This window comes from Dermacentor albipictus, chromosome 1 (assembly GCF_038994185.2).
Source record: "Dermacentor albipictus isolate Rhodes 1998 colony chromosome 1, USDA_Dalb.pri_finalv2, whole genome shotgun sequence".
NCBI lineage: Eukaryota > Metazoa > Arthropoda > Arachnida > Ixodida > Ixodidae > Dermacentor > Dermacentor albipictus.
The window spans coordinates 310,049,220-310,063,236 of NC_091821.1; the positions used below are offsets into that span (position 1 = coordinate 310,049,220).

Here is a 14,017-nt window from a genome sequence, read left to right on the forward strand (position 1 = left end):
ACATTAAAGCAGACATTTGAAGTGCAGAGTTGAGGTCGGGCAACAATGAAATCATATCCACAAAGAAGTTCGAAGATTATATATACCAACGTCAAGATATCTGTCCCAATATCTGCTTAAAAATGGATTGGCTGTTTGGCACATGCAGTATAATGCAGTACAAGGTCCAGTTCATTTCCATGTCCGAGCGTTCCTGCCTTAAATGAAAACAAAAGTTAAAAATATTTTTCACGAGGCAGAGCCACAAGGAAGTTGTGGCATGTTGAGCTTACACTGGTGTTATCATAGGCAATACTTGCAAGCAGATAGAAAGCTGCCCTCCTCACCTCTTCTTCAGTCCTAGGAGGCTTCCAGAAGCTGCTGCTGCTACTGCCGCCACCACTACCGGTAGGTTGTTCACCGGTGTGCTTTTCTTGCTGCTCGGACAAGGAGGCTTGAATAGCTGCTAGAAGTTCTTCATCTTTTTCTTCCTCGTCCTCGTCCGAGAGCACAATGTCACTAGCCTCTTCCAATGCCTTAGACTTCCTTGCAATATTGGAAGAGCTCATTTTCTCATCCTGTGTTTCCAACAAATTTGAGGCAGAATTATTATCTTCTTGTTCAGCTAAGAGTTCTTGCTTGCTCTCCAACCAATTTGAGGCAGAACCACTATCTTCTTGTTCAGCTGAGAGTTCTCGCTTGCTCTCACTTTTGTCCTCATCACCTGGTACTCCTGCTGGCTCCATAGATGCTACCACAGGGCCTTCACCCTTAGCTGCAGACAATGCGGGAGCTGGCGAATCTTGGGCCAATGACGGCAGTGCTGAACCAATGCTTGCACCGTCTTCACTCCTGTCAGGTAGCCTGCATGTTCTGTCGCCTGCCGCTGGAGTGTCCACTGCATTTGGCCGAGCACAATCAGTAGCCTGCTTTGCGTAACTTGCAAGGTGATCCTTTTGACTACTGTTCCTGTTTTCTGGCTCGTCTGGTTCATCTGTCAAGTCCACCACCCTCCTAAAATGAGACCGGATAGTTCTGGAGTGTGCTTCACTAGTCTGGGTACATGTAAAATTTTTGTCTGTTGCAGGGCTCTCTTGCATAGCCTTGTTTGGAGAGCACTCTTCAGACAGCCACTTTAAAACAGCGGGGTCTTGAGCTGATAAAGATGAGCTTTTGTTAACAGCCTGGCTTGAACCAGCACTGTGCTCTTCTACTTGTGGGCTGGCTGTCTTCCAGTCCTTTATTGCACCTTCTTCTGGAAAGACAATAATAAAACAAAAGGCAGCTAGATGACCATATGCAAGGAAAAACTATGAACATAAGAGAACTACTGCCTAGATTCGTGTAAGGGCCACAACCCCAACTTTGCAGCCCAAATATTGGGGGAAAAAAAATTCCAATGCAGAAGCAATTGCATTCGGTGCCCCAGTGCCACACACGCACATCGTCGAATGTTTGCGCGCTGCATGATGATGATGATGAAAAACTTTATCCCTCTTTAAAGGGAAGGGGGCAACAAAATAGAAGGTGGGGGGAGGAACTACTTGAAGTACGCCTCCTCTATTCTAGAAGCCCACTCCAGGATGGCCTCCTGAAGGTCGGGCCTCGAGCTGCACAAGGCAGCCTCCCACTGCTCCTCACTAGATATTAATTGCTTGGAGAAAGGGGGTGCATACTTTCGCATGCCACTACTAGATGGCGAGAGCTGTGCGTTGAGCTCTGATGCAATGGTACATCCAGGGATTTGGGGTGTGCACATGTCACCAGTGGTGCTAGCACCATTTTGACAAAAAGGTTTGGTCTCGTGCAAGGGCAGCATCTCGTCAAAAATGTGAAAGTGCAGCCCTTACATGGGTCTACAGGGTACTTCCACATATTTCTATGCTGCACCTTACTACTTCATGGCTTTAATTTTTCTACAAAAATGGCCTGAACTGGGATTACTTACATTTATGCATAACCATTCATTTAAAACGAAATGAAAGAAATGCCTGAACTTGTTTTTACAGTCCCAATGTGGACACTCCTTTTCTTTTTTTTTCCGGGTATTCATTTGAAAACAGTGGCCTGATCTGTACCTCCTGAATCCAGGAGAATATAAAAACTGAAATCAAATCCCAATGTCTGTTTCACCTCTTAGAATTCATAATTACCTGTTCATCCGCTGCATTTAGTATTTTAGCCCATTACTATTGTTAATGCTCATTTGGAGAAACAGGGTAATTAATAGACAAAAAATTAATGTATATAAGTTTTTAAAACAAATGACGTTCTCTATAGTCAATACATGTACGTGTCTGTGAAAACTGCGTCCTTATATTAGCATGCACTGACACTGTGGTTTGAACAAATCAACTGTCAAGTGGTGATTTATGAAATATTGTAAGAGAAACACTTTAATAGTAAAATGGAAGAACTTATGTTCATTTTTTAAATTCTGCTTGGGAGAATAGCATGCTTTCCTGTTGCTAGCATGTTTCACGAGTGATATTTGAGGAAATACATTGTTCCCATTTAGCTACTTCACACTTTTGACATTAATTACAACTGAAGCCTCAAAGGAAAAATAAAGTCAAGGCTATGACTTTAACAACAGTGGCAGTGTTTCAGACAGACAGTGTTTTGTGACGGTATGGTGCAGCAAAATCAGGGAATAGCTGTACTGAGTACAGACACAGAAGTCACTTCATTTCATTTTATTACCTTAAAGATCTCCATACGAGGTATTCCATAAAGGGTGGATAACATACACATTCGTAAAGAATACAGGTGATAACAAGAAAATGTTGCATAGCACGTGTTGGAGATGAAGCCATGGTCCTTCAACTGTATGGGCAAGTGCTAGGGCTGTTTGCTGATCTCACTTTGCGATGAAAGATCCTTGAAAATGCATAACTATTAATTTTTCCACCTGGCTAGTTTCTAATGATACAGCTAACTTTTACAGAGGCAAGGCTGTTTCGCCAACCATCTGAATGTCATGCGTTTGCTAGTTTTCCACACTTCCTAGATTAGTGGCTGAAAGACTACATTAGGTAGACAGTGTGTACATTAACACAGTAGTTATATAGATGTGAGTACAGTCAGCTGAAAACTTTTATGAACTTTGGTAAAAGTGCAACACTGACTTTGTTTTTTTCTTACACCAAGAAGTAACCTAATTACGAAGGAAATAGTAACTGAAGGGGCTGCAAGATTCTGCAATTTGAACTTCCCACAAAAAATGGCATGAGAAAGCTTTAGCTCAAGGCCTACTCCGATTTCACCTGCTGAAACACATGTAAAATGCAGAAATGCTTTCATGAGGCAACTGCTTGACCAATTTAAATGAAATTTCTAGCATTTGAGAGAGAAAGTGAAATTATAGTGACTTTAGGAAGCAGAATTTTGATATAGGCTTGAAAATTTTTCTAAGGTTTCCCCAAAATTGGTAACGTTAAAAAAAGATTGCAGCAAAAAGTTTACAAATTTGTAACTCGGCCCCAAAAACAGATGTCATAGTTCTGTAAAGTGCATCTGTTAAAGCATCTCAAGCAGAGAAATTTGGTATGTGAATGTACAGCTTACGTGAAACTGTTACATTTGCAAGGGTATTGCAAAAGTCATCCTCACAAATTAGTGCGATACTTCAGAATGGTGTAGCATATATTAATTTTCTCAGCTTTAGGTGTATTATTAGGTGCACTTTACAGATTCTCACATAATTTTTCATTGCTGAGTTACCAAATAGTAAACTTGATACATGACTCTTGTTTTCTTTTTATCTTGCAATTTTCAGCAATTTTCTTAAAATACTGGCAGCCTAAATAAAAAATTTGCTGCCGAGAGTCATTAGATTTTATCATTTTCTCTTAAATGCAACAAACCTTATCAAAAACAGTCAATTGGTTCCCACCAAAAATGTTTTTTCGTTGCCATGTGTTTCAATTCCCGTGCTAAAGCCTCCTCTTAAAGGAATGCTGATATGACATTTTCGACTGTTAATATTTGTTTCCATTAAACGAAGGTCTTATACTTCTGAACCCTATAAAAAATGCTGACTTGCCTTAAATAATTTATTATAATAGCTTTTCTACAAACGGCTTTGGTTTCATTTTCCAGGAGGTTATTGTGTTGTGATGTCATTACGCAGAATGTGGTCACATAGGAGCAGAACATTGTGATGTTTTGGCACTCACTCCAGCTCACTTGGTCATCTTCTACGCTTATTTATTGTGAATGCTGATGTAGCGAGTCAGACAGTGTCAAACGTCATGCATCTTGTGCTCCCACATGACTACCTTCTGCATCATGACACAGCAGAAACAAACCCGAAACTGGCTGTAGAAAAGATATCATATTAAATTATTTGAGACACTCCGAGGCGTGCCGGTATTTTTTCTAGGCTTTGAAAGTCCTGGACCTCCATTTGACACAACAAATGAAGAGTTGGGATGTCATGTCAGCACTCCTTTAAGGAGGTATCCTGAGGTGCACGAGCATCTCTGAGGCCATGCTCTTCACGACTGCATTGCCTGCTCCAAGTTGGAAGCACAAATGCATACAGGTAAATCAAAGGTAACCACAGGTTTACTAAAGGATGCACATGGATACACAAGGATCTGATAGGGGTGCCTCAGCTATTACTGTGACAGTAGTGTGGATTTGCACAGAACTGTAGGACCTCTTTAAAACAAAGGTACTTTTGCCTACCATCTCGAGTTTCTGTCTGAGTCTATCCGTCCGTCTGTCAGTCGTTTACTGATCAGGTTTTCACCGAGTAGATTAAATCTCATTCTCAAGGAGAAAAAAAAAAAAAAAGGAGTGTACCCTGTCACGGGATTCGAACCTCGGCCCGCCAGCTCTAGCCACCAGCTGCCAGCCCTCTGCTCTAAACATTAGGCCATACACAAATTTTCTATTTCTTTTTTTGTGTCTGTTTGTGGGTGTGGCAATTGGTATCTCGCCACTTCTTTTGTGACAGTTCTCACCCTATAGGTCAAGCTTTCTTGCTGGTCAGCCTGAGGAATGCTTTACTTATCCCAGTGGTTTCATCAAATGTCTCTTTGCGAGCATGTCTTTCGGCATTTATGCATGAAGTTCATTTCTCAGTTCGATTTCTAACAGTGAGGTTTCAAATAAATTTTTTGTACTGCGTATCACAAAAAACCTTTATAGAGATTTAATATCTATGGTGTTCCTGCCACAACTTCACTGTGCAAAATACGAGGGTTGATCCAGATATAAGGGTCCCATCAATTTTAGAAATAGACAACACTGTTTATTCTCATAGAAATTTACATCACTGGAAAGATGAAACTTTCCTCTATTTTTCTACATAATTGACATCTTTTTCTACGCATTTTAGTAGACGGTGCTCCAATTTCTGTATTCCAATATCGTAGAACTCTGCTGCCAGCCCATTGAGGAAGCATTTCACCTCTTCTTTGACTTCATCGTCGCTCCAGAGTCGTTGGCCAGTCAAATGTTCCTTGGGGAACATTCCACTTGGGGAACAAGTGATAATCACTAGGCGTGAGGTGTGGACTGTACGGTGGGTGGGGCATGACAGTCCACCCAAAGTTTGTCAAAAGTTCCTGGGTTTGATGGGAGACGTGAGGTCAGGCATTGCTGTGAAGCAGTGTTACACCGGCTGTCAGTTGTCCTTGCCGGCAGTTATGGATAGCTCGCCTGAGTTTCTTTAGTGTTGTACAATAACTGTCTGAGTTGATTGTTGCTCCATGAAATCGATCAGCAGTATCCTCTTGCGATCCCAAAAAACACTAGCCATGACTTTGCCAGCAGAAGGAGTTTGTTTGAACTTCTTTGCAAATGGTGCCTCTGGGTAATGCCATTGTTTGGATTTTTGTTTCGTTTCGGGAGTGAAATGAAACACCCACATTTCGTGTCCCATAACAATGGAGTCCAACAATCCTTCCTTATCTTCTTGACACTTTTGAAGAAACTGGCGAGCACAGTCAAGGCGTTTCTCCTTGTGGTCTGATGTCAATAGCCACGACACCCACCGAGCACAACACTTGTGATAGCTCAATTTTTCAGTCAAAGCTCTTTCCACTGTGCCGTAAGAACCCCCAGGAATCTGAGCAACAAGTTCATGGACGGTGATCGTCCTGTCTTGAAGCACTTTGCGTTGGACCATCTCAATAACCGTCTCCGAAATTGACGGTCTTCCACTCTGTTATTCATTGTGGACTTCCTTCAGACTGGCACTAAACTCCACGCACCACTTTTGGACATGTTGAATGGACATACACTTGTCGCCATACATCTCTGTCAACTGACGATGAATATCCACGAGTGGAGTCCCTTTGGCGTTTCAAAAAGCGAATTATGAAACAAATCTTACACTTGGCGGGATCAACAATGGGAACCTCCATATTGGACAGCTGCTGAGCCAAGAATGAGCGGTGCAGCAAAGCGTGGCCAGAGGGAATCGAGAGTAGGGGAACAGCTGTGCACAGCAGTGTTGCCGGATTTCGCCTCGCACCTTCCCATGTGGCTGGAGCTCTTTGGGAACCTTATTTCTGGATCAACCCTTGTATTTTGGCTTGCCAGGACAGGATGTACTAGCTTGTGCGCATAAAATGCCTCTGCCTCCACCTACAAAAACTTTCCTTTTTAAATTACATCTTGAAACCTTGCCTGTCAGGACTTGGCTACGTTCAAGAGACATGTTCGTGATGTCCATTAATTGTCTCTTATGTGATGTACCTGAAACAATTGAAAATTGTTTTGTAAGCTGCAGGGATGCTATCTTATTTTGGGACGTGCTTTAGCGAACTCTTCATAAAGACTGATTCAAATCCTCTTTCTATGCGATATCTGGTGCCAACTAGTTGTGACGATGTACCCTTTGATATGTTCCTACCTACCCATTGGAAAACACACATGTTGGATCGAAATACCAAACCTATAATGTCATTAGCCACTCATTTTATTAAAATGATCATCCAACTGAAAGATCTATATGAACAAAGTGAATTTTGTCCAAATTCGAATTCTGTATCGATAAGGTGTTTATTCTTAGCATTATTTTAGTGTTCCCTGTGAAGATCGACGGCGACCTAAGCAAAGTGTTTCAAGAATAAAAAGGAACTCTATGGTGCTCTGTGCACGTGTCTTCATTGCCGTGCAACTACATCTCGTTCATCTGTTTCTACCTTGCAGGAGTCATGTGTGCTTGAAATAACTACCATGAAAAAAAATTTTCTTTTTCAATTAAGTCATAAACACACGTATACTTCTCTCATGCCAACACCAACTACTAGCTCTTTCAGATGGTCGCCACATGTTGATTATGATGTTCTATGGTACGAGTACATGCCCACACCAGGTGGGGGGAGGGGGGGGGATTGGCCAAGAAGCAGAGGGTACATATCTTGCCACCAACAAGCTCTCTCAGATGATCACCATGTTTTGATGGTGATTATAATTTCCATGCCATTGCACATAACCACAACAGGGGACTGGTGAAGAAGTATGTTCGCACGTTGATTATCATGCATCGTGCCACCAGCTAGTTCTTTGATATGATTGCCATGGGTTGATAATGATGATAATTTCCACACAATGGCACATACCCACAATGAGGGATTGGCTAAGAAGCAGGTGGTACATACTGCGAGATTGTCAACTAGCTCTCCGAGATGATCGCCGTGTGCTGATGATCATAGTTACGTACTATGGTGCAAAACGTTCATAGATACTTTTTCAGTGTCACAATTCCTCCTCTCGAGCCAGGTGCGACTTGTTCCTAGGGGGTTGTGAGGGCACTGCGGTCGAGCTTTGCGCCAAGTGAGCGGCGCTGCTTTGCTGACATGTGCAAGCTGATTGCGATTGTTTGTGCTGCTTCTTATGCTGGTAGCCAATTTTATTTTCTCACTGTGTGTGCCTTGTTACTGCCCTCGTGCACGTTTGTTGAGGCCTTTTATGACCGGTCCAAGTTCTGTGCTCACGGAAACACGAGTACCTGCAACGTGCTAGTCACCGAGTGTTGATGTTGTTCGCACACTTTGGTTTGTAGGCCCACTTTTTTTCGTCTCCCGAGAGAAACCTTACTCCTGGTGCCATATTTTACATCATGTTATGGAACTTCACGACAACATGCCGACGAGTTTCATGTCTGTTTCCATTAACAGGTACAGGAAAGCTCTTACAAACGGCACATAATTCCCCCCGCCGTCAGATCTGCATTGTTACTTTAGAATTGGCAATGAGCCATTTCCTTCACGGAGAACGGTTTGGGAAAATCATGCAAGGTACAATTTCTACAGTTTATATAGTTTGAAACTGTACAAGATGTACAGTTTCAGGAGTGTGGCATAATCAAGACACATGTTACACTCCGCATGTATACCAGTGAGTGCGATGCATGGGAATGCACAGTTCCTTGCTTGTTTCTAAACGTTCCAGTCTGCTCTTGCTCCCATCGAAAATGTCAAAGGTCGTCAAAACAAAGGGAACTTGCGCATGAACAAGTTGCAGAACCATGTTGTGGCCTGTCCGGAAAGTATCCGCAAGTGTCACCCCTTTCTTCGGACCTATGCTTTCAGCTATGGTACCTAGAATATTATACTTCAGCTTAAACAACACCAGAAAGAGAAAAAGAAAGAAAATGCTCATGCCTCCTTCTGAGGACTGAAGCTCTTCCGCCCATGGATAGCAATGATGTTACGCTTCTGGTGCACAGCTGATTATGTGGCAATTAATGACAGTCATGTGTAACTATGCGACTATAGAATGCGCCCAATTTTAACCACCTTATGTCATGGCAAGATGAGGTGTTTATCCGCATCACACAATTTATGCATAGCGCGTCAAAGATCTCTCCCAGAAATAGCTTTCACTTTACTTAAAACGAGGATGCTTATAGGACACACCGCTTTTATCCAGACTCCAACAAGAGACAGCTCGTGCACCTATCCTCCCAATTAGGTTCTTCCTATTAAGAGAATAAAAAGTTGTGGAGCAAGATGGCTGCTTTATTTAGTGAGCACCATGTAAATGCCGAGCGCCGCGACAAACCACCATAACCGTGCCAGGCTACAGCAGACGACGCTTGCCCGCTTGGCGCCTAGGTCAACGGCAGCGCTGTGGTGGCATAAATGGCAGCGGGCCGCTTGCTACGCACAGGCGAAGCGAGGTGTTTGGAAACTGCAAAAGTATCTATAAACGTTGATGGTGCATATCCACAACAGACGATTGGTCAAGAAGTGGCCGGTGCATTTAAAATAAAGAAGAAATGAAGAAATGCAAACCAATATAACATTTGTCACATTGCATACCACGGGTGCGGGAAAGCGCACAAGCGTACCAGTTTCCTTCGCCCCAAAGACGCAGGAACAAATTGGGAAAATTTAAAGCATTTTATTAACCGCTTTACGAAAGCTTCACTTACATAGATTTTAACATGCGCGTTGGATCTCAATAATTTTTCTCTTTCATCATACTAATGTGTGATGCCAGGTATAATGTAAGATTGTTCAATACTTTTGTTCAGGTGAGGAAACTTCCTTTAAAGTTTCATACAGGGACAGATGGTAACACCAGAGGTGTTGGCATAAGGGCACCAATCTGCCACACTGGTATGGCCCAGGGTGAGCAATCACGCAAATGTTTCAGCAGGAAAGGCAGCTCAAGTGTATTTCAGCATGTTTGCAGACTGAACATGCAATGGAAACTTTAAGCGAAATAACTTAGCCTGAAATGTGTTTGTGCTTAATTATACACCACAGCATTACGTGATGGGCCTGGCCCTCCAAGTCTTATTGCTTGCACAAAAGGTTCCAGTCAGCTCTGCTACACGAGAGCAATTTGCCATGCCTATCCTCCTAACTGTCAAATTACTACAGCACATCACTGACCTCCCATAGAGGTGAAAGCCAAGTATACATTGAACCACCTTTGCAAAGTGTGCATGCTCATTCTAAGCAGCATGCATGGCCTACATATCGAAATTCTCATTTTCATATCAGAAGAATTAATTTTGCATGTGCTTTCATTGATGGTGTTTAACGTCCTAAAACAGGACTATAAGAGAAGGGCTTCGGAAGGCTACAGGAGGGCTTCAGAACTTGCGACCTTGTGCTTATCAACAGAACGGTGTATTCACTGAGGCCACATGGCGGATAAAGAACTTAGTAGCAGTAAACCAGATGAAGCTGACAGCTAGAAGAAGGGAATGAACCTTAACCGACTCATTTTCTTTAGATGGAAACTTGGGTGCAATAGTTAAATTTATTCTAGGACCTCCTTGGGTAGGAGGAGTTTTGTTCTGTGCTATAGGTATGCATTATGCAGGTCAGTCTGTTGGCTTAACGAAAGTGCAAAATGATTGCCATCATAAAGCACTTATTAGACAGTAACTGCAAAAAACTATTGTGCCAGTGGACAATACCGTGTCACTGGAGAAGGTTGTTCTTTCAGCTCCGACAAGTAAGCCTGCAGGCCTTCAAAAATCCTTGAAAAGGAATTTGCTTTGAGCTTACATCACTTACGTTACGAGACATTTTTGTTCACTGTATGCATGAACGTCTTCAGCATGAAATTTCTTTTTACACACGTGAACAAGTTTCCAGCCAAAACTGAAGCCAAGATTTCTCTTGCCGTAAAATGGCTCACTTCCAACTGTCTCCTAGGTCTGTGCCAGTTGGGGGACAAAACAAGGATACTTTTTCGTCAGCTCCCTTGCAACTGGATCGTCAGGCAGGCATACAACCAATGTTAGGCATTGTGATTACCATGAAGCATCATTGCCATTACAAGGGAATAAATGTACAGAAATAAAGCGGCAAATTACATGTAGCAACGACAATGGCAGTGAGCCCTTACACAGTAGTCAGCGTACGCAGAGAATGTGTATGGTGTCCGTCCAGCTTTTGCTCTGATGCCCTTCTATCCGTGCCAGCACTGTGGTGCATCCATAGTGGGTGCTATATGAAACAATTTCGCAGTGTTATGTGGGAGCCTCGTGATCAGCAGAAAAGTATTGAAGGGCTCTTAGTAGTACCCAACATATGTCTGCTCTCAAATCAGTGCAGAACCACAAGCATGCTACTTTTCCATACTGAAAAGCAATGAGTAGCAAAACATGCCTCCCTGTTTTTGTTGTGCAGATGACAGCAAGAACAACCAGAAAATTTGATTGCTCATCAGAGTGCAGCCTTGACACTTCTTGAATCTCTCTACATATTTGTATTTTGCACTGTAGAAGCAGTGAATTATAACCAACTGGACAAATTATATGCCACAAAGCTAACACATACTTGCATCACCTTCCTCACTTTCTGGTTGCAGGACATGTTTGGTGGGGCTGGTGTTCAGAATGACCTGGTGAGTGTTGGCCAGAGAGGCAACCCGACTCACGTGGGCCTCTTCGCCCCATAATAACGGCTCGGGCCTCATCTCACGACGAGCCTCCTCAGTACGCTGCTGCAGAGTGCGCTTGCGCAAGAGGCCCTGCAGCTGGTAGGCAGAGAAGTCCTCCGATTTCTGGGAACAACACACCATGGGGTTAGCTGTGGTAAACAATTCCTACTTTTTTTTTCTGACTAAAGCTGCCACCTTTCCTGTGAAATAAATAAGAAGATTTCTAAACTTAACTGTCTAGCTTCTAAAGCATTCTTCTAGGGAATATCGGAAATTTGACAAATGCATGCCAGTGCAGAGGTCTGATAACATGCGAACAAAATCCCCCAGTAGCACTTCCAGCTGGAAGCTTTTTTTTTATCATATCTATACTAGTATATTTTGACAAGAAATACATTACTGAAAGCTAGAAAGCTAGCTATCTGCAAATTTTGAACTGTGCATTGTCGCCATAAAGTCATCTACTATTCAGCTACCACAAGTGGCTGTTTTAGCATCAAAACATCCAGCACACCTCTGAGAACAGAGAATGCTTCCAGTCAGTGCTTTCTTCAGCCAAGAGTACCGTGGTAATGACACGACACACAAAATGGCATTTTGCAAACATAATTGTGTATTTTTAGGGGGTTTAACTTTCAAAATGTCCTCTCTATACTTAATGAGCGAGTGCACATGAAAATCAGCCTTTTTTGTAAGAGCTCGTGGCCCTGCTAGTGTGGCGGAACACAATGCCACATCAATTGACCAGAATGGTGTTCAACCAACCGATGTCCTTTCTTCATGCTGACAATGACCAGCAGTGCACAATTATCTTTGCTGGTAATGGTATTGTTACGTTTCGCCTATGACGCGCGGTGTATCCGGCGCGGATTCAACGAACGCCGGGGCTTCGTTCAAAGCGGCGGACATTTTGGCCCGTTCAGAGCGGCCGCGACGCATCCCCGCCGAGCGCGTCCCGGCATGTTCAGTGCCACGTGTCTTTGTGTGTGCGTGTGTGTGTGTGTGTGCCCACGCTTGTCAAAGCGCGGCAGTTGGGGAGAGGAGCTCCCCCAGTGTGAAGCGAGGAGGTCTGACCGGCGCCGGCCCGGCTGATGCGTCACCTCCTTGTCTCTACATGTCTCTCAGTCCGTCCGTGCCTCGCTGTCACGTGGTGTCATCTCGTGACCTTCCTTCTTGCCCGCGACGCCAAGAGTATAAGAGCAGCTGCCCCCGGACGCCAGGAGAGAGGCTCCGATTTCTTCTGTTGAGTAACGTGCTCTCCCGTCTCTCTACTTCGGTCGACCTGACCGCCCGCTCTTTGCGATGCTAGAATAAACAAGTTGTTCTGTTAGCAGTCGACTCATGCTTTGCTGGGACCTTCGGATGCTTCCAGTGTGCCCCAGGCCGCCAGGCCAATGCTACCCTTGGGGCTTGCGACCCATTTGCAACAACGGGCGCCAACGGTCCGGTTGCAACAACGGGTGTCAGCACTGAGGTTCCAACAGCTGGTGGCAGCGCTGAGATTCCAACAGCCGGTGCCATCGGTGGGATCCCAATAGCTGGTTGCCAGCGGTGAGATCGCGACAACGGAGGCCAGCAGCGAAGATATGCGGTTGACTGTATGCTGAGCAGCACAACGACCATCCGGGAGCAGTGCAACGAGCCCTGTGTGATGACTGGTTGCCTGCAGCGGAACGACTGCGCTGAATTCTTGGCTGCGAGGTTTGGTGAGTGCGGGACTTTCTTCTTCTGAGTTTTGCCAGGCTTTTGTTAGTGTCAGAAACAGAGCTGGTAATTGTGGTTGTCGTTGCTGCCGGGTTAGTTTGCGGCAAGACAATAGTAGGCAGTAGAGAAAGCAGCATTCAGAGCAGTCATGGATTTGAAGTCGTTGCGCAAACCGAAATTGTTGGAGCTTGCAAGAGAGTTGGGTCTGGATGTCTCAGACAAACTCAGAAAACCAGAACTGCTAAGGGCTATTCTTGAGTTAGGAGCTGAGGATGACGAGCTGTCGGAATGCCTTGAGACCATTGAGGAGAGGGAGACGGCAAAAAGACAGGAGCGCGAGCTAAAAGAACGAAAAGAGAAAGAAAAAGAAGAGCGCGATCACGCTTTGGAAATGAAGCGTCTCGAGGTAGAGATGGAACGCGCTCGTAATGGAAGTCAGGCACACGGTGCAGGAGAACGAGTATTGTTTAAAATGACTGACCTGATGCGGCCGTTTAAGCTTGGAGAGGACATTGGCTTGTTCCTGGTTAACTTTGAGCGAACGTGCGAGAAGCAGGGGTTCTCTCGGGAAATGTGGCCACAGCGCTTGCTCACTTTGTTACCCGGCGAGGCGGCCGACGTAGTCGCTCGCTTGGATAGAGAGGAGGCAGAGGATTTCGACAAAGTGAAATCGAGTCTGCTCAAAAAGTATAGGCTGTCAGCGGAGGCGTTCTGTCAGAAGTTTCGAGAAAATGAGAAAGGCAAAAGTGAGTCATATACAGAGTTTGCCTACAGGCTAATGTCAAACATGCAGGAGTGGCTCAAAGAAGAGAAAGCGTTTGGTGACCACGAGAAAGTTCTGCAGTGTTTCGGGCTAGAACAGTTTTATAGTCGGTTACCTGAGAACGTGCGGTACTGGGTCTTGGATAGGCCAGACGTTAGTACGGTGGCTAGAGCCGCTGAGCTAGCCGAAGAGTTTGTGACGCGT

At 44.3% G+C, this 14,017-nt stretch overlaps 1 protein-coding gene across 4 annotated transcripts in view; it reads right to left on the reverse strand.

Moving 5' to 3' along the window:
• Positions 1 to 14,017, reverse strand: part of mus201 (rad2 superfamily protein mus201) — a 48,758-nt gene that overhangs the window by 19,887 nt on the left and 14,854 nt on the right. The window contains exons 5-6 of one of the 4 annotated variants that reach the window (XM_070531542.1): positions 11,253 to 11,469; positions 327 to 1,231 (exon numbers count right to left, since the gene is read on the reverse strand). In XM_070531542.1, coding sequence (XP_070387643.1) covers positions 327 to 1,231; positions 11,253 to 11,469 — 1,122 coding nt within the window. Of the gene's footprint in view, positions 1 to 326; positions 1,235 to 11,243; positions 11,470 to 14,017 lie in introns of all 4 variants that reach the window. The other 3 variants (XM_070531541.1, XM_070531540.1, XM_070531539.1) reach the window with 3 other exon arrangements.